We start from the raw sequence: 23,961 nt of genomic DNA, 5'->3' as shown, positions 1-23,961 counted from the left end.
CTTGGGGAGATCATAAAGGACAGTGGGGGGAGGAGTCTGGTCAGAAAAAAACTGTACGTATCGACTGCAATATATTTTGGTCTTCATTGGGCTATAAAGCAGTTTACTGCATTTTAAAAGTTAGAAGACATTATACACATTTAGATTATTTCCAGTGTTTCATTATTGCAAGCAATACAGCAATGAACAATTATCTATATTATACATCACGGAATTTGAGGGGGTCATAGAATATGAACATTTGAAATTTTCATATGTATTACCACTTTGCCTTGTAAAAAGGTTGTGATATGATACTTCCACATATACACCTATACTGGACGTTTCCATTCGTTTTCAGCGTTGCCAAACATTATGGTGGGGAAAAAAAGATATTTATTTATCTATTCGACAATATTTAATGGTCATTTATTCTGTGCCAAGTCTCTAAGGACATGCGATTACAGCAGAAAACAAAACAAAGCCCCTGACCTCATGGAACACTAAACAGAGGGCAGTGACATCAATGTAAATGTTGAGTGCTAGGAAGAAAAATAAAGAAGGATAAGATGATTCGGCAGGGTTGGGCAGAGCTCGCTATTTTAATTGTGGTGGTCAATAGGATGCCATTCAAGCTGAAAACGGAAGTAAGGGTAAAAACTAGGCAGACATCTGGGGAAAGACCATCAAGGTCCCGGGGAAGTAGCATGCCTGGCACATTGAATGAAGAGCAAGGAGGGTGGGGAGGCTGGGGCGGAATGAGCAAAGGGGAGAATAGAATAAGATATCAGCGTAGGACCTAGGGAATATCTTTATCATGATTGCAAGCCTTCTGCGCTGTCTGTAATAATAATATCATTATTTTTTGAGACGGAGTTTTGCTGTTGTTGCCCAGGCTGGAGTGCGATGGTGCGGTCTCGGCTCACTGCAACCTCTGCCTTCCGGGTTCAAGCGATTCTCCTGCCTCGGCCTCCCAAGTAGCTGGGATTACAGGCGCCCGCCACCACGCCCGGCTAATTTTTGTATTTTTAGTAGAGACAGGGTTTCACCATGTTGGCCAAGCTGGTCTCGAATCCTGACCTCAGGTGATCCGCCCACCTCGGCCTCCCAAAGTGCTGGGATTACAGGCGTAAGCCACGGCGCCCGGCCTGAAATAATATTAACAACAGCAAAAGATCATTTTGCAGGCCAGGCACCGTGGCTCACGCCTGTAATCCCAGGACCTTGGGAGGCTGAGGCGGGAGGTTGGCTAGATCCCAGGAGTTCGAGACCAGCCTGGGCAACAGGGCGAAACCCATCTCTACCAAAAATTAGGCGGGCGTGGTGGCGCACGACTGTATTCCTAGCTACTCAGGAGGCTGAGGTGGGAGGATTGCTTGAGCCCCATTGGTCGACGCTGCAGTGAGCCGTGATCGCACCACTGCACTCCAGCCTGGGTAACAGAGGGAGACCCTGTCCCCGCCCCACTAAAAAAAAAAATCATTTTTAAATTGCAACCTCCCATCTCCATCTGCAACAACTCCCCGTTCTCAGCTCAACTGATAGGTAACCTCTAGAGATGGCTGTAGTACAAGAATGAAAGAAGGTACTCATTCATAAATCTGATCCATAGTGGTGGCACTTCCGGGAAAAACGTTCCATACCCCTACCATCCGGGCGACCCCAATTGCACCTGGCGGACCAGGCAAGGGCGGAAAGGAGCAGCGCCTGCGCGTGGTGAGCGCGGCCCCGCCCAGCCCGCTAGTGGGCGGGCAGAAACTGGCCACACAGCAGTCTCCGGAAGCTGCCGCTGGCTGCTCTGTTAACGCGTCCCGCGAGCGAGGCGCGTCGCAAAAGGTCGCGGCGGAACTTCCCAGCGCTTTTCAGACCATACGCTTTACGGTACTAGGCATTGCTGAGCTGGGAGATGTCGGCGGCGTGTTGGGAGGAACCGTGGGGTCCTCCCGGCGGCTTTGCGAAGCGGGTCCTGGTGACCGGCGGTGCTGGTTTCATGTAGGTAATGGCGCCGCTAGCCAAGCAGTGGCTCCCCAGAAGCCCCTACCTTTTCCCGCAGCTCTGCTTGCCCTAGGTAGTTTGGGTCCAGCTTTGAGGGGTCCTTATTCTGATATGGGGAGGGTCCTAATGCACGACCTGGACCAGCTTTTCTCTCTCTGGCCTGCGAAGAAGTGGTTGCTTTGAAACTGTGACTTCTTTAAAACGCCTCTTCCAAAGCTGTGTTACTCTCCGCCCTTCTGTGGCCGGAGGTGCTCACCATGTCACTCCTTGAGTGCGTGCAAGTTACCCTAAGCTGCTCACCGACTGCTTCCCACCTCCAGCCTAGAGCACCCACACCCCACGATGGGCCCTGTACATATAGGCACCCCCAAAACGATTTGAGGACTATAATAGGACATCTATGTAATCAGCAAACTTTTACAAATCCACTGTTGACACCCTTTTCTTCCTCAGACCCACATTCGAGCAGCAAGTCCTCTCTACTTCCAAAGTATATCCTTACGGCGACCACTTCTCACCACTTTACCGTTTCCGCCCTAGCCCATGTTTACCGTCATCTTTTGCCTAGACTGCTGCTGTAGCCTCTTGGTTGGCCATAACTGCGTCCACTCATGTTCCTTTAAAGCCTGTTGCTCACATACAAGTCAGTGTTTCTTAAGTCAATCAGATCATGTTAGGAGCAGGATTTTACTTCAGTGGTTCCTGCCACACTTAAGAATAAAGCCCAAACTCTACCATATCTAGAAAACTCAAGTGCCCAAGCCCTACTTTTGCAACCTGATCTGCTTTTCTGTACCTGCCATGCTTCCCCTCTTAGTTCTTGGAACACACCAAGATACACACTTCTGTCTTGAGGCCTTTGCACTTGCTTCCCCTTTCCTTAGGCTGTTTGCACCACTCAGTTCTGGTTTTTATTCAGATAGCACCTCAGAGAGTTCTTACCTGACCACCATATCTAAAATAGCCCCTCTCCCAACTAGCACACTTAACCTCTACCTGAAATTATATTGCGGATTTGTGTCTGCTTGTTTATTGCTTGTATCCCCACTCTAAAATGCAAACTCGATAAGGACAGAGACTACTGTTCATTCAGCACCTGGAAGAATGCCTGGCCCATTCTATATAAGTCTTTAGTAATTGTGGAATGGATGAATGCAAGAGTAATAAACAGGAAACTCTCCCATCCTCCCCTCAAGGAATTCAGTAGCTAGTGGAAGAAGTGGGAATGTGAGGATTCCTGTTTATGGCCATTTGCACATTAAATCACCCCTTCTAATCCGACAAGTCACTTGGGGGAGAGCATCAGGCTGGCAAGTTTCACTTAATGAGAAAGAGGACTATAGGCATGAAAGGGTGATACTTGTGTGAGAGTGCGGGTCCAGGAAGGGTGTGACTTAGAAAGTGCTGTGAAAGGAATGCCGAATACAAACTTCAAGTTCATAATTTGGTCAAGGGCTCCCCTTTCCTGGGAGCCCAACATTTTAAGTATACGTGGTAAATCTGGTAGATCATTTCACTGAGATATGCCTGTGATTCCCCTTTAGGGTCCTCTGAAGCCCAGGACCCACTGTGGATATCCAACTCAGAATGGTTTCAGCTGTTATTAGCCTGGGAATCCTGGGTTTAGTCTAGAAGCCTCCTGAGGATTCTGGTTTAACATTACCAAAATCTTATACCAAGAAATAGCAATTGCAGAAGTTACTATTAAATATAGACAACTGACTATGCTCATAGTAATTTCATTTTTACATACTTATATCTGCAGTTCCTGAAAAGGCATGCTATAGGCATGTATAGTTGTGCTGACTAGCTCCCATTTATTGTTCCACTTTACTTGATACTTGTACCTGTATGGATGGCATCATTTGGTTAAACTGATTTTTTCCCCTATACCCAGAACCAGTACATTCTCTCTTCTGCATAGTCTAAATGGAATGTAAAACTTTTGTTTATAGATACTGTTGAGAAGTTTGGTAAAAAGTTTGCATGTGTGTATATTTAGTGTAGTTATGTTTTCTGTTATCTTAGAAAAAATTAAAGTTATCTTTGAGTATTTTCCTAGTACTCAACACCTTAGGAAAATATTCAAGAGTTTAGGGAAGTTAAAGTTTTTCACTAACAAGATATACTTTTTTTCAATAGTGCATCACATATGATTGTCTCTTTAGTGGAAGATTATCCAAACTATATGATCATAAATCTAGACAAGGTGAGTTTTATAAAAATGATCATCATGCACTGAAATTACATTTCAATTTATGTTTTCTAAAAGTACTAGAATCTTGTCATGCTGATATTTAAATTTTTTGTTTAGTCATTTTAGCAATTCAGAGGCTCTGTATAGTAATGTGCTCATGCTGTATTTAATCTTATATAAAAGTTTTTGAAACCTGCATTTCTTATGTTGGTCCACAAAATAAAGTTTTTGTTTTATTTTGTTTTTTTCAGTTGCTACTTTGCAAATGGACTTTTTGGATTTTCATTCAAAAAAACTATAAGAAAAATTCATAAGGCAATTTGGTGATTATAAGCCTTAATTGGATTTTTTTTCTATTTTTTAATTGACATATCTTAGTTGTACTTGTTATGGGGCATATGGTGATGTTTTGATACATGTATACAATGTGTAATGATCAAATCAGGGTAATTGGGACATCCATCATAAGAATAACCCTTAACTCTTATAAAGCTTTGCCTGACTTGCTATTATGGACAGGAATTTTTTCTGTATCACCAATATACCAACAGTTAGAGGAATAGGTATAATGAATTATAATATGTATAACACAGGTGTAATTATTTTCAATCACTAATTCCTTTTCTGTAAGAAATGGTAAACTTTTCTAGCCACCAGTGGCTACAGGCAAATTTTGGCATGAACATTTTTTTTTTCCTTTGAAATGGACTCTCACTCTGTTGCCAGGCTGGAGTGCAGTGGCACAATCTCAGCTCACTGCAACCTCCACCTCCTGGGTTCAAGCGATTCTCCTGCCTCAGCCTCCTGAGTAGCTGGGATTACAGGCACATGCCACCAAGCCCAGCTAATTTTTGTATTTTTAGTAGAGATGGGGTTTCACAATGTTGGCCAGGATGGTCTCAATCTCTTCACCTGTGGTCCGCCCTCCTCAGTCTCCCAAAGTGCTGGGATTACAGGCATGAGCCACCACCCCCAGCTAGGAACATTTTTTAAAGTAGAGATTTATGAAAAGGTTTTTGTTTTGTTTTGTTTTTTGGTACTTTGAAAAGGTAACAATTACTTGTTTTTTACTTTTAAGATGTCAGAAACTTAAAATGTGTAAAAACAGGCTGGGTGCGGTGGCTCACGCTTGTAATCCCAGCACTTTGGGAGGCCGAGGCAGGCGGATCACAAGGTTAGGAGATCAAAACCATCCTGGCTAACATGGTGAAACCCTGCCTCTACTACAAAATACAAAAAATTAGCCGGTCCATGGTGGCGGGTGCCTGTAGTCCCAGGTACTTGGGAGGCTGAGGCAGGAGAATGGCGTGAACCTGGGAGGCGGAGCTTGTGCTGAGCAGAGATTGCGCCACTGCACTACAGCCTGGGCAATAGAGCAAGACTCCGTCTCAAAAAAAAAATAGTGTAAAGACAGGGAGCAAACACACTTTAAGAGGACATGTTCTTGTATTGTAACCAGTAACATCTGTAGTCTTTAAAATAAATTGGTATTTGATTGGAAAAGCTAATGTCACTTTTTGTGTTGCCCCTTCTGTGCTCTCTTCTTTCAAGCTGGATTACTGTGCAAGCTTGAAGAATCTTGAAACCATTTCTAACAAACAGAACTACAAATTTATACAGGTATGAACATTTTCTTGTAACTGTACCGTGCCTCTTTAGTCTTGCAGAGATTATAGTATCTTTGTACTTTACAAACTTGTGTAATGTGGGCTTGAAAATAACACTAAAGACCTTTTAAAAGATCAGGTAGTTAATTTCCAAAATTACCATGTGCTCTAGAGGATACTACTTTTGATTGACAACACATACAAAGCTACATGTGATTTTTGGTACCTTTGCAGATCTACCAGTAGCTGACTGAATTCACATGGTTTGTATTTTAGTTCCTCCCTAGTCTTTCCCCATGAAGGTTGATTGACTCTGGAAGTCTCACTTTTAGACAAGTCCAAAGTATAAGCCACAGGATCAGTTCATTAATTTGCAAAGGGAAATGTTATTGTCAAATGAAACTATTTAACTTATGTGTTTTTTAAAGTTATTCTATAAACTCTCTTTTTAACTACAAAACTTAAAGAATATACTAACAACCATTTCATAATTCTATTCTGTATGAAAGTGTTTTCTTCAGCTACTGACGAATTGTCGAGAATACATATTTTTAGAATAATTAAATGTACATATAAACATTAGAAGTACCATAATTTTACTTAATTGTGATAAAATGTGTTTTCAAAATATCATTCCAGTTGTTACAGTATATTTTTTCGAGACAGAGTCTGATCTGTCACCCAGGCTGGAGTGCAGTGGCATGATCTCAGCTCACTGCGACCCCTGCCTCCGGGGTTCAAGCAATTCTCCTGCTTCAGCCTCCTGACTAGCTGGGATTACAGGCTTCTGCTACCATGCCCAGCCAATTTTCATATTTTTAGTAGAGATGGAGTTTCACCATGTTGGCCAGGCTGGTCACAAACTCTGGAGCTCAAGCGATCTGCCCGCCTCAACTTGCCAAAGTGCAGGGATTACAGGCGTGAGCCACCACACCCAGCCTAAGATATATTTTAATAATGGCTATCTGAAAGGTTTTTTAAAAAATGCTAAAAAAAGTTTTGTATTAATATAGTGGCCTTGGGTTGGCAAAAATGTTGTGGACAACACTAGCGTGGTACTTAGTAGTTGTTGGTGCTCATTAAAATATTATTTGGAAAAATAGTTTGAATTGAATATCTAATATCCTAAGATGCTGGAGAAATAAATACATCATTGGTATCCTTGTTTGAGCACTTAGTTGAATTTTCAAGGCATTCTCTATTAAACAGGGAGGTGGGAGGTAGGGGGATGTTATAGTAAAAATGGTTATGAATGAGAGTGCTGTATGAAACCTAGGCCCTTTCATGTTTGCTTTTTCATATAGGGTGACATATGTGATTCTCACTTTGTGAAACTGCTTTTTGAAACAGAGAAAATAGATATAGTACTACATTTTGCCGCACAAACACATGTAGGTAAGCATTGTTTTATGTTACAGTTATGATTGGCAGTTCTCTCCCCGCCCTCGCCCCCCCAATACTTAACAATACTTATATTTGAAAGAGGATATATCATACTGTACTAGAAAAACAAGCCCACGGTGACTGTGTTATCCATAAACTCAGCACTTTTTAGATACTTTTATTAGCATTGCGAGGCTATATTAGTGAAATACAACCTTGACTGCTGTCTGAAAACTTGAGTTTAACCAATTCAGGATAGTGAAGGGGAGCAACGGGGAGATGGGCCGTCAACTGTATTTTTTATGTTGTTTTTCTTAAATTTTGTCGTGGGTATGCAGATGGACATTATTTATATCATTTTGTGAATTTTAGATATTTTCTAATAATTTGACAGTTTTATTGTGAAATATAACATATTCAAAAGCATTTAGAAATACAGTTAAATAATGATAATGGAGTACCCATGTATCTGTCACCTGAACAAAAGACAGAATGTTGCTGAATCGTCTTCAGTAGTAAATATTACTGCTGCCTATTACCAGATTTAAAGTTATAATTTCCTTTGCTTTTGTCTACACTTTTGTTGTCTGTATATTTATCCCTAAACAATACAGCTTAGTTTAGGCTGTTTTTAAATATATGTATATTTAATATTATATATATAAATATACTTAATGTATGTTAAATATATATTTTATATATATATATAATGATATGTAGAGGTTTTTTTGTTTTTTCAGAATCCATGTAGATTAATCCATGGAGTTGGATATAGATACAGTTTGTTTGTTTTCAGTGTCATAATATTCCAGTCTAAAAATACATATATACACATACACTGTAGTTTACTTAATATACTTTATTCTTGATGGCCATTTGGGTTCTTTACACTTTGGAGCAATTTTGAGCACTACTACCTTGAACATGTATCATGATGCATAAGTATACATTACATTTGGCTATATAACAGATCATAAGATCTGCATACTTCACGTTGAGATAATGTCAAAACATGTTCCAAAGTAATTATACCAACTTCCACTCCTCCAGAAGTGTGTGACTTCCTGTTGCTCCAGATATCACCAAATCTTAGTTTTGTCAGTCTTTCCATTTTTGCCAATTTTACTGCTGTGTAGTGGTGTCTCATGTTTCTAATTTGTATTTTCCCTGATTACTAATAAGATTAAGTACTTTTCATATGATTTTTTGTAATTTGGATTTCTCCTTTATGAAATGCCGTTGAAATCTTTTGTCCATTTTGGCCGGGTGCGGTGGCTCACGCCTGTAATCCCAGCACTTTGGGAGGCTGAGGCAGGTGGATCACGAGGTCAGGAGATCGAGACCATCCTGGCTAACATGGTGAAACCCCTTCTCCACTAAAAATACAAAAAATTAGCCGGGCGTGGTGACAGGCGCCTGTAGTCCCAGCTACTCGGGAGGCTGAGGCAGGAGAATAGCGTGAACCCGGGAGACAGAGCTTGCAGTGAGCTGAGATTGCACCACTGCACTCCAGCCTGGGTGACAGAGAGACTCCGTCTTAAAAAAAAAAAAAAGAAATCTTTTTTCCATTTTAAAATGGGATTGTTTACCTTTTTCTCATTGAAAGAGAAGTTTCAATGAGAAAAAATGGCAAGTAGAGTTTTTTATATATTCAGGACACTAGTTCTTTATCATTACATATGTTACAGAGCCTTCTCTGTATGGCCTATCTTCTCACTTTTTTGACAGTGTGTTTTGATGAACAGATGTTTGCAGTGTATGTTTTTTCCTTTATGCTTAATGCTTTTTCAGTTCTTAAATTCTCTCCTACCCCAAGGTCACGAAGATGTATTTTTGTATATTATCTTTTCAAAGCTTTATAATTTTGTCTTTTATGTTTACATTTGTAATCTATCTGAAATTAATTCTTACATAACCCCAATTTCATGTTTTTCCATGTGAATACCAATTGTTCCTGTACCATTTATTGAAAAGTTCACCAGTTTCTGCCCTCCATCATATCAAGTTTATTTTTGTTATCTCTGTCTCTCTTCATTTATTTGTCTCTGCCTGTCTGATTACGCACTATATTGACGAACACAATGATTTCATGTCTGTTAAAGCAAGTCCTTCTACTTGGTTAATGATAAAAGCAGTTGTGCACTTCTACCAGCAATTTGTGAGATGCTTGCCAACACTTGCTGTGTCAATTTTGTGGTTTTATTTTTCCCTGATGAAGTTAAAAACCTTTCCATTTGTTTATTGGACTATTCTCCCTCTCTTTGTTAGTATATCCTCTTTGGAAAATTTCCGTTTAAGTTTCGTGACCATTTCCTATTAGGTTGTCAGTTTTTTCCTTATAGATTTTTATAAGTCCTTTATGTATTTTGGATCCAAGCCTTTTGCAGCTACCTTTTTTTCAGTCTGCTTTGCCTTTCTCCATTCTTCTTTTTTTTTTTTTTTTTTTTTTTGAGACAGAGTCTCGCTGATTGCCCAGGCTGGAGTGCAATGGCACGATCTCAGCTCACTGCAACCTCTGCCTCCCAGATTCAAGCGATTCTCCTGCCTCAGCCTCCTGAGTAGCTAGGATTACAGGCATGCACCACCACGCCCAGCTAATTTTGTATTTTTGATAGAGATGGGGTTTCACCATGTTGGCCAGGCTGGTCTTGAACTCCCAACCTCAGACGAGCCACCCTCTTCAGGTGATCCACCTGTCTCAGCCTCCCAAAGTGCTGGGATTACAGGCGTGAGCCACCACGCCCAGCCTTTTCCCGTTTTCAGTGGTGTCTTATTAATAGTGAAAGTTCTTAATTTCAATGTGGGTTAATTTATCTTTACCTTTTTCTTTAGGGTTAGTGCTCTTTGTCTTTTTTTTTTTTTTTTTTTTTTTTGAGATGGAGTGTCTTGCTCTGTCACCCAGACTGGAGTTCAGTGGCGCAATCTTGGCTCACTGCAAGCTCCGCCTCCTGGGTTCATGCCATTCTCATGCCTCAGCCTCCCGAATAGCTGGGACTACAGGCGCCCGCCACCACACCCGGCTAATTTTTTGTATTTTTAGTAGAGACAGGGTTTCACCGTGTTAGCCAGGATGGTCTCGATCTCCTGACCTCATGATCCGCCCACCTCAGCCTCCCAAAGTGCTGGGATTACAGGCGTGAGCTACCGCACCCGGCTCTGTCTTAAGAACTCATTTCCCACCTCCAAGGTCATGGACATGTTGTCTTATAATTCTTTTCTTAAAAGTGATTGTTTTTCCTTTTACATTTAGATTTCTTCCCCATATCCATATCAATTTGACTCAAAATCATTTATTGAAAAGACTTGACTTTTCCTCATTGTCAGTTTTGTCATGGGTCAAATGTTTATATATGTATGCTTTTGTTTCTCGGCTCTATTCAATTCTGTTGGTCTTTGTCTGTGCTTATACTATTATCACACTGTCTTAATTACTGTAGCTTTATAATAATTCTTTATACCAGCAAAGCAAACCTCCCACCCTGTTGTTCCAAAAAACGACATTTGACATTGTTGTTCCAAAAAAACAATCTTTGACATTGTTGATCTTTTCTTATGCATGTTTGTTTTCTATATAATGAATTTCTGGTCTTACCTTTATTATTTCATTATTTCTACTTTGTTTAGGCTTACTTTCTATTCTTTTTTCTAATCTTTGTGATATATTTAGCTTATTAATTTTCACCTTTTCTCTAATGTATACATTTTAGACTATAAATTTACTTCTAAATACTGGTTTATCTGAATCCCACAGGTTTTCATATGTATTTTTTCATTATCTTTTAAGAGTTTGATTTCTTGCTGGGTGCAGTGGCTAACACCTGTAATCCTAGCACTTTGAGAGGCCAAGGCAGGCGAATCACTTGAGCCCAGGAGTTCCAGACCAGCCTGGGCAACATGGTGAGACCCTGTCTCTACAAAAAATAATAATAAAAAATAAAGCCAGGCATGATGGCATGTGCCTGTAGTCCCAGCTACTTGGGAGGCTGAGGTGAGAGGATCACTTGAGCCCAAGAGGTGGCGGTTGCAGTGAGCTGAGATCGCACCCCTGCACTCCAGCCCGGGCAATAGAATGAGACCTTGTCTCAAAAAAAAAAAAAAAAAAAAAAAAAAAAGAATTTGATTTCTTCTTTCATCCGTGGGTTACTTAGACACGTATGTCTTAATTTCCAAACATGTATGGGTTTTCTTGTTCTTATGGAATTCTAGCTTAATTGTATGTAATTAGATAACGTACTCTATGATTGTAGTCCTTGATGCTACGACTTGCTTTTTGGCTCAGTATATGGTCACTTTCTGTAAATCGTGTGTGTATTGAAAAGAATGTTAACTTGCAAACATTGGGTTCATTGTTCTTTACACACCCATTAGGTTAAGTTGGTTAATGATGTTCTTTAAATCTCTTGTATATTTCTGGTGAATTGAACCTTTTATACTTATGAAGTGATCTTTTTTCCCTGGTGATGTGTACTGCTTTAAAATCTATTTTGTTTGACATTAATATAGCTGTGTTACTTCCCTTTTGGTTAGTGTTTTCATGATACTTTTTCCATCTTTTTATTTCCAAACTTTCTCTAGTTTTATGGGTTAGCTGCATGTCTTGTAAACAACATGTATTTGGATTTTGATTTTTTTAAACCCATTCTGACCATCCTTGATATTTACCCTCAGTGTTTAGTTTGTTGCTATATTTGGATTTATTTCTACCATCTTATTGTATTTCTTTTCTCACCTGTTCTGTTTCCTTGGTTGCTGCTTACTTTTTTTAAAAAAAAGAATTATTCCTCTGTAAAAAATTGTTTATTTTAAAAAAATGCTTGCTTGCTTTTTTTAAGGATTTGACTGAGGAATTTTTCTTATTCTCTTTTTCTCCCTCTACTAGTTTGGAAATTATATGTTCTGTTTGTACTCTTGGAGTGGTTACTCTACAAATTACAGATGTGTAATTAGCTTATCAAAGTGTAAAGTTCATCAAAACCTTTGCCCTCTTCCCATTTAATTTCCAACTCCATTTTTAGCTATTTTTAACTCAGTTTTTATCTGGATTTTTTTTTTTTTTTTTTGAGACAGAGTCTTGTTCTGTCACCTAGGCCAGAGTGCAGTGTTGTGATCTCAGCTTACTGCAACCTCTGCCTCCCAGGTTCAAGCAGTTCTCGCGCCTCAGCCTACCAAGTAGCTGAGATTACAGGCGTGTGCCACCACGCCCGGTTTATTTTTTGTATTTTGAATAGAAACGGGGTTTTGCCATATTGGCCAGACTAGTCTCAAACTCCTGACCTCAGGTGATCCACCCACCTGGGCCTCCCAAAGTGCTGGGATTACAGGCATTAGCCACCATGTCCTGCCTGGAATTTTAAATTGATCTTATTATTTTTTTTTATTTCCACTAGATGACATTATTACTATTTTATATAGTCAGTAGTCATTATATTAGGGGTTTACAAAATGATATCCTAATTATGTCATTCTTCATTTATACCTGGAATATCTACATAAAAAAAAGTTTTCCAGCCAGGCGCAGTGGCTCATGCCTGTAATCCCAACACTTTGGGAGGCTGAGGTAGGTGGATCACCTGAGGTCAGGAGTTCAAGACCAGCCTCGCCAACATGGTGAAACCCCATCTCTAAAATACAAAAAAGTTAGCTGGGCGTGGTAGTGGGCACCTGTAACCCCAGCTACTCGGGAGGCTGAGACACAAGAATGGCTTGAACCTGGGAGGCAGAGGTGGCAGTGAACTGAGATTGTGCCACTACTCTCCAGCCTGGGCAACAGAGAGAGAGAGAAAAAAAAAAGTTTTCCTTATACATTATTTGGTTACCTTGAGATTTAATTGTTATGGAAAAGCCAGGTTAAGTGCCTGATTATTTTTATTTATTTAGTAGATTTTACTATAATGAGTTGGTTTCCAAGCATCCTCGTTTTTTTGCTTAATATTGCTATGAATTTGTAGATTTTAACACATTTGATTTTTTTTGTTTTAATCATTTGCAGTTATTTTTCTTATTTATGTTCAAAATGACTCACCATTAGCCATTGAGAGGCTCTTCTAGTTGCTTCCTGAATACTTTTTGACCTGACCTTAGCAGTCTTTGACAACCATCTAACTTTCTGGTTTGATAGGATGTTTCAGTTTTATCTTCAGTGTTTTTCCCCCTATATCTGGAATCAGCCCTTTCTGTCAGGAGCCATTGTTCCTTTTGGTGGGAAATGGTGTTTAGAGGCCACAGTCTGGGCACTGGGAGTGCTTATTAACTGATTGGACACTGTTTCAAGGCTTTTTCAGTTAACAAAACTAGGGAATATTATTTGCCTATTTACTTAAGATTAAATACGACATGGGTTTATACTGAAATGTCCAATCCGCATTGAGAGTTTTTGTTTAAGTTCTTCAGTCTTTCATTTATATCATCTTTTCCATACCCTGAACACCTTGGTTCTCAACAGCACCATCCTAATTACTCATTTACTTTATTCCAAAACACACAGTGAGTCCACATTTCTTCTTTTAAGGACACCAGGTAGATCGGATTAGGACCCATCCTAAAGACCTGATTTTCACTTAATCACCTCCTTAAGAGCCCTATCTCCAAATATAGTCACATTCTGAGGTTCTGGGGGAAGGGGTTAGGCCTTAAGATGAATTATGGGGAGAACACAGTTTAGCCCATAACTCTGGGTTAGAGGGAAATGCCTATGTAATTTGACTAGATATTTCCAAGTTTCCTTCCTTAGGGAATTGTAAACATTTTACATCGTCATTGTCAGTGTACAAAGTGTCTTTTGCCTAACAGCCCCAACAACTAAGTGATTTGTCAACTTTTTGAATTTTTGCCAGTCTGATAAGTAAGAAGTGGTATCTCTGAGTTTTTAATTTGGGTTTTTCTTACTGTAAGTGACGTTGATCATCGTAATCTTAAGGATCCATTTATATTTCTTCATCTAAACTGTTTATGTCTCCTACCTGTTTTACTATAGGATTGTTCTTAATTTATTTAAAGTTCTTTATAAATTGACGATACTAACCCTTTATCTCTGTAATTTCACATGGTTTTTCCCAGTTTGTCATTTTTGTCTTTTTAATTTGTTTTTAGTTTTTTAACCATGCAAAATTTTTATATGGTCAAATTTATCAGCCTCTTCCATTATTGCTTCTGGATTGTGATTCATCGTTAAGGAAGTTCCTTCCATTTCCTGGTTATAGAGGTTCAGTTCTTTTAAGGTGAATTTATGTTTAAATAACTCATTCAGCATTTATTGCTTTCAGCAGTAACAGATTGATCTTAAAAAGCGTATTCCTGTAATTCATAATTTTTTTAAATTTAAGAACATTTTAAATTTTCATGTGTTATTTTTAAATTTTCTTCCTTATAGAATAACAAACTTTCCTGCAAATTTAACACTGATAGTTTTCTGGGTTCTAAGAATTTACATGTACTATGTAATTTAGGTTTAAAGAAATCATAAATATCACTGCCTGTGTATGTTATTATTATAACTGTTGCAGCTGTGGTAAATGAAGAACAGTGACTAGTACTCTCCTTAAACCTGAGTCCATCATTTGGCATTTGTTTTATCCATTGGGTAGACTTGTTTTAGCTTTTCACTCTTTTCTTTTAGATCTTTCATTCGTACGTGCCTTTGAGTTTACCTATGTTAATGTTTATGGCACTCACGTTTTGGTAAGTGCTGCTCATGAAGCCAGAGTGGAGAAGTTTATTTACGTCAGCACAGATGAAGTATATGGTGGCAGTCTTGATAAGGTGAGCTTAGGAAATGTATATTTTACCTACTTAACCATGTACCATGATACAGTTTTATTAAACCTACACTGGGCTTTTTTCATCCTCAAATTATATACACTTGTGGCACTCTTCAGAGTGTATTAGGGTTCTCTAGAGGGACACAACTACTAGAATAGATATATAAAGGGGAATTTACTAAGTATTAACTCACACGATCACAAGGTCTCACAATAGGCCATTTGCCAGCTGAGGAGCAAGGAGTGCCAGTCTGAGTCCCAGAATTGAAGAATTTGGAATCAGATGTTCGAGGGCAGGAAGCATCCAGCATGGGAGAAAGATGTAGGCTGGGAGGCTAGGCCAGTCTAGTCTATTCATGTTTTTCTGCCTGCTTTATATTCTAGCCACTCTGGCAGCTGATTAGATGGTGCGTACTCAGATTGAGGGTGGCTCTGCCTTTCCCAGCCCACTAACTCAAATGTTAATCTCCCTTGACAACACCCTCACAGACACACCTAGGATCAGTACTTTGTATCCTTCAATCCCATCAAGTTGACACTTAGTGTTAACCGTCATAGAATGTTATTCCATTGTCTCCTCTGTTCAGATCAAGTGATACCTCCCCAAATGGGGAACAACAGCCTAGTCTTGGTAGAGACTTATTCATTTATTTTTTCATGCCCCAGAATTCTCTTTAGGTACAGATTTAGTTGTAATTTTGCAAGAGAATTGCAGATCTCACCTTTTTGTCCCACTCTTACAAATATGGTGAATGTCATTCCATGGACCAAAGCATAAGTTAGGCTGCAGCATACTACCTGTTCATCTTTCCCTTTCAGTCAGGAAAACAAATTGGAATTTCAAGGAGACAGTGTAAAATTCTTGTAAAAATCAAAATCTATTTTTTTTTTTTTTTTTTTTGAGATGGGAGTTTCGCTCTTGTTGCCCAGGCTGGAGTGCAATGGTTCAATCTTGACTCGCCACAACCTCTGCCTCCCAGGTTCAAGCAATTCTCCTGCCTCAGCCTCCCGAGTAGCTGGGATTACAGGCATGCACCACCATGCCCAGCTAATTTTGTAGTTTAGTAGAGATGGGGTTTCTCCATGTTGGTCAGGCTGGTCTCGAACTCCTGACCTCAGGTGATCCGCCTGCCTCGGCCTCCCAAAGTGCTGGGATTATAGGTATGAGCCACTGTGTCCAGCCTTAGAATCTATTTTTTAAGATAAATCATGTGTAAATATTATACTTTTTAGGCAAAGGAGACTCCATTGTCTATAATTTTTATAATTGGTGTCTGCAGTGACCTCATTTTGTTTATTATTTATGAATTTACTTATTTTACCAAGACACATACATAGTGAAAATCAAATAGTCTGAAAAGACTTACATTGAGAAAAAGTAAACCTTGACCACTTCTCATTTTTCAATTCTGCTTCCAAGAAGTAACCATTTTTCAATTCTCTGCAATTTTTATCAGGTAAACTTCTTTCTGCATGCACCCTGCCACCCTACATCAGATCCAACACAGTAGCCAGAGTGATTTTTAAAATGTAAGTCAGACCTGGCATTACTCTGCTCAAAATCAGTCATTGTTTTACGGTGGGCTTCAAGGGTTTGGCCTTCCTCTAGCTTTCTGACCTCCTCTCCCACTGTCTCTCGCCTCACATCAGCCTTCCTGCAATTCCTTTGGACACGCTTCTGTCTCAGGGCTCTTACACTTGCTGTTCTCTCTCTCTGCTATATAGGATTGTTGTGCACATTAAAGAAGTTACCACATGTCCTTGGGAAAACACCAGGCACATAGGATTTAAGAAGTGGCTTTTAGAATTTGGTGATTGACATTTCAAGTTTTAACATATGCTCTGATTTCTATACTTAAGATATGCGTACCACTTTTTTAAATATATATTTTTAAAAATAGGAATTTGATGAATCTTCACCCAAACAACCTACAAATCCTTATGCATCATCTAAAGCAGCTGCTGAATGTTTTGTACAGTCTTACTGGGAACAATATAAGGTAAGAACTGATTGCAGAAACTCTTGAAACATTTTCCTTTGGACTTAAGTGTTAAAACTCCAAGTCAGCTTTTTTTTTTCTTTTTTTCAAAAGATTTTTAAGTTTTCTATTTATTGTTTGGAGACAGTCGCAATCTGACACTCAGGCTGGTCTCGAACTCCTGACCTCAAGTGATCCGCCCACCTCGGCCTCCCAGAGTGCTAGGATTACAGGTGTGAGCCACGCCCAGCCCAAGTCAGCTTTTAGCAGCATGCTTAGAGTAGAAGGCATAGATTGAGAAAATTTACATATTATGGAATTTTAAAAACTAATTTCCTCTATTGTGTGGACAAATTAGGGCCGACCTCTTCGTATTCAGTTCATCATTAAAGGAATAACTTGAATGTTGAATATACATTTTTTTTTCTATTTCAGTAATAGGTAGAGTGTTACAGCTATAATCAGAGTGAGGTTGGAGTCCTATGAGTGGAAGAAGACAGAGGGAAGACAGATCCCCTTTCTGCCAAGTGCTTCTGTCTGCATGATTTGGCTTTCGTGGCTCCTCATGAGTGGGAAGTAGACTTGCCCCTGGTGGCTCTGACAGTGTCAGAATGGGAGCCTTACCCCATATGAATCCTCACCTTGAATCTCCTACATTTGGCTTCCCACTGCTCTTTGTGAGTTTTTAGGGACTGGGTCAGAGAGGCAAGCCTTGGAATTCCTAAAGATTCCCTCACCATTTGAGTTCTGGTGGCATCAGTCCTTTTCACTTTCATAGTAGCTCTTTTTATTTGTAGGGATTGGTACAATGAAGAGAGCCAACTTAAGAGTCCTTGAGGTGGTCTTTAAAATAATCCACTGGAAAGTTCTTCAGTGTTTTGCTATCAGTCAGACTTATAAACCTGTGCCATCTGTGTTTATCTTCTTGTACTAATAAAAGAATATTCCTCTTCTTTCTTTTGGAACCTCTGCCTTTATCTGAATCCTATTCTCTCCTTTTTAGAAACCTTACGTTAGGAAAAAATCTCTTCCCTTTGACCTTAAGGTGTGTGGAATTATTTAGGTAAAGGTGTCCATATTTTGAAATTCTGCTTATCTTTAAAATAATCATTATTATTAGACCTTTTTAAAAGCCTTAATGTTGGATATTCTTTTAAGTTTCCAGTTGTTATCACAAGAAGCAGTAATGTTTATGGACCACATCAATATCCAGAAAAGGTAAATTTTACTTCTTAATTTATGGTGTTTTTCAGTGATTGTAACTTCTCATTGTTTGAAATAACCTCTTTTCAGTTATTTGTCTAAAATAATATGTTGTAAATTATACATAATTTTATATGCTGTATAACACCACTTGCAGATTCCTTCAGACTTAGAGATTGAAGACTTGAGTTTTAAGTCTCAAGCTGGCTGACACTCACCAGCTGGCTTCACCACTTAGCAGGGATTTTGAAGGATCCAATGAGAATGATATATGTGAAAATACCTTGTACTTTTAAAGACTCTAAAGCACTATAGAATACTTCTACCTCTACTGTCACGCTACAGTTGACTCCCTGTTTACAGTCAGACCAGTATGTCAGGGTATACAGAAAGTCAAAAGCTAGCTAGAGAGTGATGCAAGAAGCTTGTATACATTAACTGTCTTAGTGTCAGCTGGCTAACTGTGCCTCAACTCATCTTTATTGTGTAGGCATGAATATCTTCCAGAAAGTACTACAAGTAATGAATGAAAAATGTAGTTTAGAGGCTGAAAATGCCTGTGCAGTTGGCTCTATATCATCAAGCCTGATTTTATATAACTTCGGCTACTCTGCCTAAATTTGGAGACTGGGTTTTCTTGCTTCCCAGCTGGTTGCATTGATCTGTTTGCCCAAAGGAAAGGGCCATGTCATGACCTGCAGTTATTAATATTTACTTTGCTTAATTTAAGTTTTCTTTGAATCCAAGAGCACTGGAATTTACTTTCTATAAATTCCTGAAGCACTTAATGCATAGGTGCTATATGTAAAGCAATAAGTAAGATGCAAATATCTGCCCTTATGAAGTCAGCACAAAGGTGAGCTTTATGATGAGACCAACTGTCTGATGAAGACTTTTTCTGCATTTTTCCCCTATTTAGATCATTTTATCTTCAAGTAACCTGTCTTTATGAAATGGCAAACTAGGAGTTCTTTTACATATCAAATACTATAGTAGGTTTTTTAATAAACTGATAAAAATAATTAGAAGCAATCCATATGCATATTTCTTAATAAGCTTTTAATTTTGGTATGAGTTCAGATTCATACTAATGAGTAAATATCCAGTCTGAAATGATATTTAAATATTCTTTTAGGTTATTCCAAAATTTATATCTTTGCTACAGCACAACAGGAAATGGTATGTTATTATTACCTTTTTACCCATATGCTTTTCTGGTATGTTAGAGTGTTTGGTGACACTTTCTTAAATATCATAAAGTCTTAAAGGCCATAGAATTGAATGTCCCACTAAATTTAAGAATCATTTCTCCAGTGTAATAGTTTTTAAAATAATCTGTATCTTATTTTTATAATTGTTGAGATAATTTCAGATCTTAATGACCTATCATAGAACTTTGAATTATAGCATTAAAATTTGAAATCTATTTTTTATATAATTTTACTTTCTCAAAGGACTTATTTAATTCATAGAACTGTAGATATTTCTTTAAAATGAACTTATGACATAAAATTGAATACACATTTCACAGGGGTCACTAATATGTTTGCCACTTTCCTACTGAGTCCCCTCAGAAGGTTTGGAGATTAAGAATTATGAACAAAATTTAGAAAAGCTACGAGAATTTGTATTTTCAGTAAAGATTCTGGGATCCCCATGGGAATTAGCTTCTCTGGAGTTGTAGTACCCAGTCAATGCTTTAGGAGAGTTTACCCTTTTACACTTTATGATTTCACTTCATTTAATCTCTTTAGTTGCATTCATGGGTCAGGGCTTCAAACAAGAAACTTCCTTTATGCTACTGATGTTGTAGAAGCATTTCTCACTGTCCTCAAAAAAGGGAAACCAGGTGAAATTTATAACATCGGAACCAATTTTGAAATGTCAGTTGTCCAGCTTGCCAAAGAACTAATACAACTGGTATGTATCTGTTTTAAAAGGTTGGTATTTTCAAAATTGTTAGTGGCAGTGACCATTAGTCAAAATCAGAAGCATACAGCTTACTTAATTTAAAAGTAAGCAAGTAGAAAATGAAATTAATGATTATGTGTACCATATGTGTCTTAAATTAAGTTGTATCACCTATTTAGTAACAGCTTTTCAGGAAAAAATAATTCACTAAATGTGCATTCCCTAATTGTAAGACATAAGTCATTTGCAGAAATATAAAATTGTGTCTTAAAACAAGTAACAGTGATATATAAAATAATTACATTAGTAGTTATGAATGTCCATATATATTAGGGGACATCAATTTTAAATCTTAGTTTAATAGAAAGAGGAACTGAATAATAACCAAAATCCAATGTGTATATCTGAGCTTCAGATGGAATTTAGGTTATAAAGTATAGAAAGTGTTGCTAAAATGATGTTCATTTTAGCTGTCTTCCCTGCTATGAGGCAGTTGTTTTCTTTGTAATCAGCCATTAAATACTATTGTTATTCTCTGATCTCATTTTATAATTTGACTCAAAAGCTTTCTCCATTTTGACAGATCAAAGAGCCCAATTCAGAGTCTGAAATGGAAAATTGGGTTGATTATGTTAATGATAGGTGAGTAACAAGTTAAAACCTTGGGGAAAGGTTGTGAAATCTTAGGTACTTATAAAATTATAAAATATGTGGACTTGACCAATAACTAGTTTATCTGTTTTGAATTTTCTGGTAAAACATTTTTTTCATAATCGTAAGTACCATACAAATTAAGTATAGCATTATTACTTACTAGCCATGTGACTTAAAAAACTATTGACCCTTTCTGAGTCTGAAGTTTCAAACCTCCAGTGTGAAATAGGGATAATAACATCTTTTTTTTTTTTTTTTGGAGACAGAATCTCGCTCTGTTGCCAGGCTGGAGTGCAGTGGCGCAATCTCGGCTCACTGCAATCTCCGCCTTCCCAGGTTCAAGCAGTTCTCCTGCCTCAGCCTCCCAAGTAGCTGGGACTACAGGCACACGCCACTACGCCCAGCTAATTTTCGTATTTTTAGTAGAGACAGGTTTGCACCATGTTGGCCAGGATTGTCTCAATCTCTTAACCTCATGATCTGCCCTCGGCCTCTGAAAGTGCTGGGATTACAGGCATGAGCCACCTTGCCTGGCCAATAATAACATCTTTCTTATAAAAGTATTCTAACATTTATAATGTATATGAAATACCTGACCCACAGCCTGGCATATGAGTTCTAATAAGTTTTTGTGTATTTGTTTATTTAGTCATTGAACATTTGTTGAGTTTTTTGGATGTGTCAGGTACTTCACTTATATCTAGATCATGGCTGAAACAAGAAGACAAGACACAGAGAGGGTTAGGCACCTGGCATGGGTGACTTTTTTTTTTAAATATATACTTGATTTTACAGACTTTCTGCAGAAAACCTATTGGGAAGTTTTGTAAAGAGAAAAGTTGGGTTGTGGTAAAAATGCATAAACACATATCTCCTAATATCTAAATTTGTAAATATATATCTACAATATTATTTTAAATCTGTTTTGTTTTCCAAGACCCACCAATGACATGAGATACCCAATGAAGTCAGAAAAAATACATGGCTTAGGATGGAGACCTAAAGTGCCTTGGAAAGAAGGAATAAAGAAAACAAGTATGTTTTGAATTAATCATTTTGGGGGCAAGTCAGAAAAATTTAAAGGAAAAATAACTTATTTCCAGAACATTATACAAACCAGTGGAATATTGTGTTGAATCATTCATACTTTTCAAATTGCCACATTTCATATATTTCTAGTAGCAGTCCTGTGTTTCCCAAGCATCTTGAATTTTATAAACCAACTTCTGATCAATCTTCACATATCTTGTTAGCATTAATCAAATACCTATATTATTTATTCTGAAGTACATATTTTTTCACTTTCTTCACACTCCTAAAAGGTATGTATTTTTATAATCACTGGTGTCTTATAATTATTATTGTAGCTTTTTTCTTTTTTACATGTATGTAAAATAATGATCCATCAGTGGCATCTTAGAGTTGGTGAAATATAGATGCAGTCTTTTTTGTGTCTTGAGGCTTTTTATATTGAAACCAACAAAGGAAATAAATTTAGTATGTGCAGAAAAATCTATTAAAAGTGCATATAAAGTCTGTGTATACACGTTAAAGCTGTATTTAGAAATGTATTCATGAGAAAAGCTCTACCCAGATGTAGAAAAGAAAAGTTTTGATTCAGAGCTTGAAATACAAATACTTAAGTCAAATATTAAGAAACAAAAAATAATTTAAAACTATCAGATTTCTTTAAACTAAAAAAGCTTTTACTGATAGTATAGCAATATAAAATAATTTCACATATTAATAGAAGGAAGGTGCTGGGCATAGTGGCTCACATCTGTAATCCCAGCACTTTGGAGACCAAAGTGGGAGGATCACTTGAGGTCAGGAGTTCAGGACCAGCCTGGGAAATATAGCAAGACCCTGTCTCTACAAAAAGTAAAAAAATCAGCGGGGCATGGTGGCACATGCCTGTAGTCCTAGCTATTTAGGAGGGTGAGGTAGGAGGATCTCTTGAGCCCAGGAGTTTGGGCCTATAGTGAACTACGATTGCACCACCACACTCTAGTCTGGGTTACAGCGAGACCCCATCTCTTAAAAAAAAAAAAAATGCAAGGAAGTTCACATCAACTCATTGTGCCTCTCACACAGTGTTACGATATTTATACGACTAAACACTGTATTATACTTTTTTATATAAAATAACCTTAAAACCAGGGCAGATGACTTATTTCCCACACCCCAAATTCCTTAAAATCAGAATCTTATATATTTATACCAAGTTCAGTATTGAATGACTTTAGAAGTTAAAAAGAAAAAAATGGTTGATTTTTAATCATAAATTTTTTAGGTGATTTAAATGTCTTCTGATTGAGTTCATTGTTAAGTTCAAAATCAAATTATTTACATCATTAGTCAGCCCTTGTCTGCTGCTTAGCTGATGGGCAAGACTTAGCTAGCAGGAACTCAGTAAATGTTGGTTAACTGATGTTTAGTTTTTCTTTCTTTTCTTTTTTCTTTTTTTTTTTTTTGTCTTTTGTTTTTTCCTATTAGTTGAATGGTACAGAGAGAATTTTCACAACTGGAAGAATGCGGAAAAGGCATTAGAACCCTTTCCGGTATAATCACCATTTATATAGTCGAGACAGTTGTCAAAGAAGAAAGTTATCCTACCTCGCCAAGTGGTATGAAATTAAGTGACCAAATGAAGTGCACTCTTTTCTTTTGGAATTAGATTCATGACTTTCTGTATAAAATTCAAATGCAGAATGCCTCAATCTTTGGGAGAGTTTCAGTACTGGCATAGAATTTAAATGTCAAAATTCTTTCTGAAACCCTTTCTCCTAGAAACTAGGAAATAATAGTTGTAGAAGACTCTCCCTAAGGGTAGCCAGGAAGAAGTCTCCTGATTCGGACAACCATGAGGGGTAGTGGTGCTAGGCAGATGGCAACCTTCACTGGTTTTGAACTCAGTGCCTAAGAAAGTCTCTGAAATGTTCGTTTTTAGGCAATATAGGATGTCTTAGGCCCTAATTCACCATTTCTTTTTTAAGATCTGATATGCTATCATTGCCTTAATAATGGAACAAAACAGAAGCATATCTAACACTTTTTAAATTGATAATTTTGTAAAATTGATTACGTTGAATGCTTTTTAAAAGAAGGGTGTAAAGTTTTTATATTTTCACAATTAACGTATGTAAAACCTTGTATCAGAAATTTATCATGTGTTTACTGTTTAAAATGATTTTATTTATAAAATTGTCAATATCTTAATGTATTTAATGTAGAATATTGCTTTTTAAAATAATGTTTTTATTTTGCTGTAGAAAAATAAAAAAAATTTGATTATA

At 37.8% G+C, this 23,961-nt stretch overlaps 1 protein-coding gene across 3 annotated transcripts; it reads left to right on the top strand.

Annotated features, from left to right (window-relative positions):
* Positions 1-1,728: 1,728 nt before the first annotated feature.
* Positions 1,729-23,961, top strand: TGDS (TDP-glucose 4,6-dehydratase). Of its 3 annotated transcripts, none has more exons than XM_055360586.2 (13): positions 1,748-1,971; positions 4,117-4,183; positions 5,723-5,791; positions 7,083-7,173; positions 14,777-14,919; positions 16,820-16,918; positions 17,901-17,942; positions 18,056-18,115; positions 19,236-19,279; positions 19,855-20,020; positions 20,595-20,653; positions 21,603-21,700; positions 23,162-23,961. In XM_055360586.2, exons 1-13 carry the CDS (start codon positions 1,886-1,888, stop codon positions 23,230-23,232), a joined length of 1,095 nt encoding a protein of 364 aa, XP_055216561.1. In that variant the 5' UTR covers positions 1,748-1,885; the 3' UTR covers positions 23,233-23,961. The 3 variants fall into 3 exon arrangements, with proteins under 3 accessions (XP_004054696.1, XP_055216561.1, XP_055216563.1); XM_055360588.2 differs by having other exon boundaries at positions 1,886-1,975; XM_004054648.4 differs by lacking the exon at positions 17,901-17,942 and having other exon boundaries at positions 1,729-1,971.

This window comes from Gorilla gorilla, chromosome 14 (genome assembly GCF_029281585.2).
Source record: "Gorilla gorilla gorilla isolate KB3781 chromosome 14, NHGRI_mGorGor1-v2.1_pri, whole genome shotgun sequence".
NCBI lineage: Eukaryota > Metazoa > Chordata > Mammalia > Primates > Hominidae > Gorilla > Gorilla gorilla.
The sequence above is the reverse complement of the archived record's forward strand: the minus strand, read 5'-3'. Positions and strand labels throughout refer to the sequence as shown.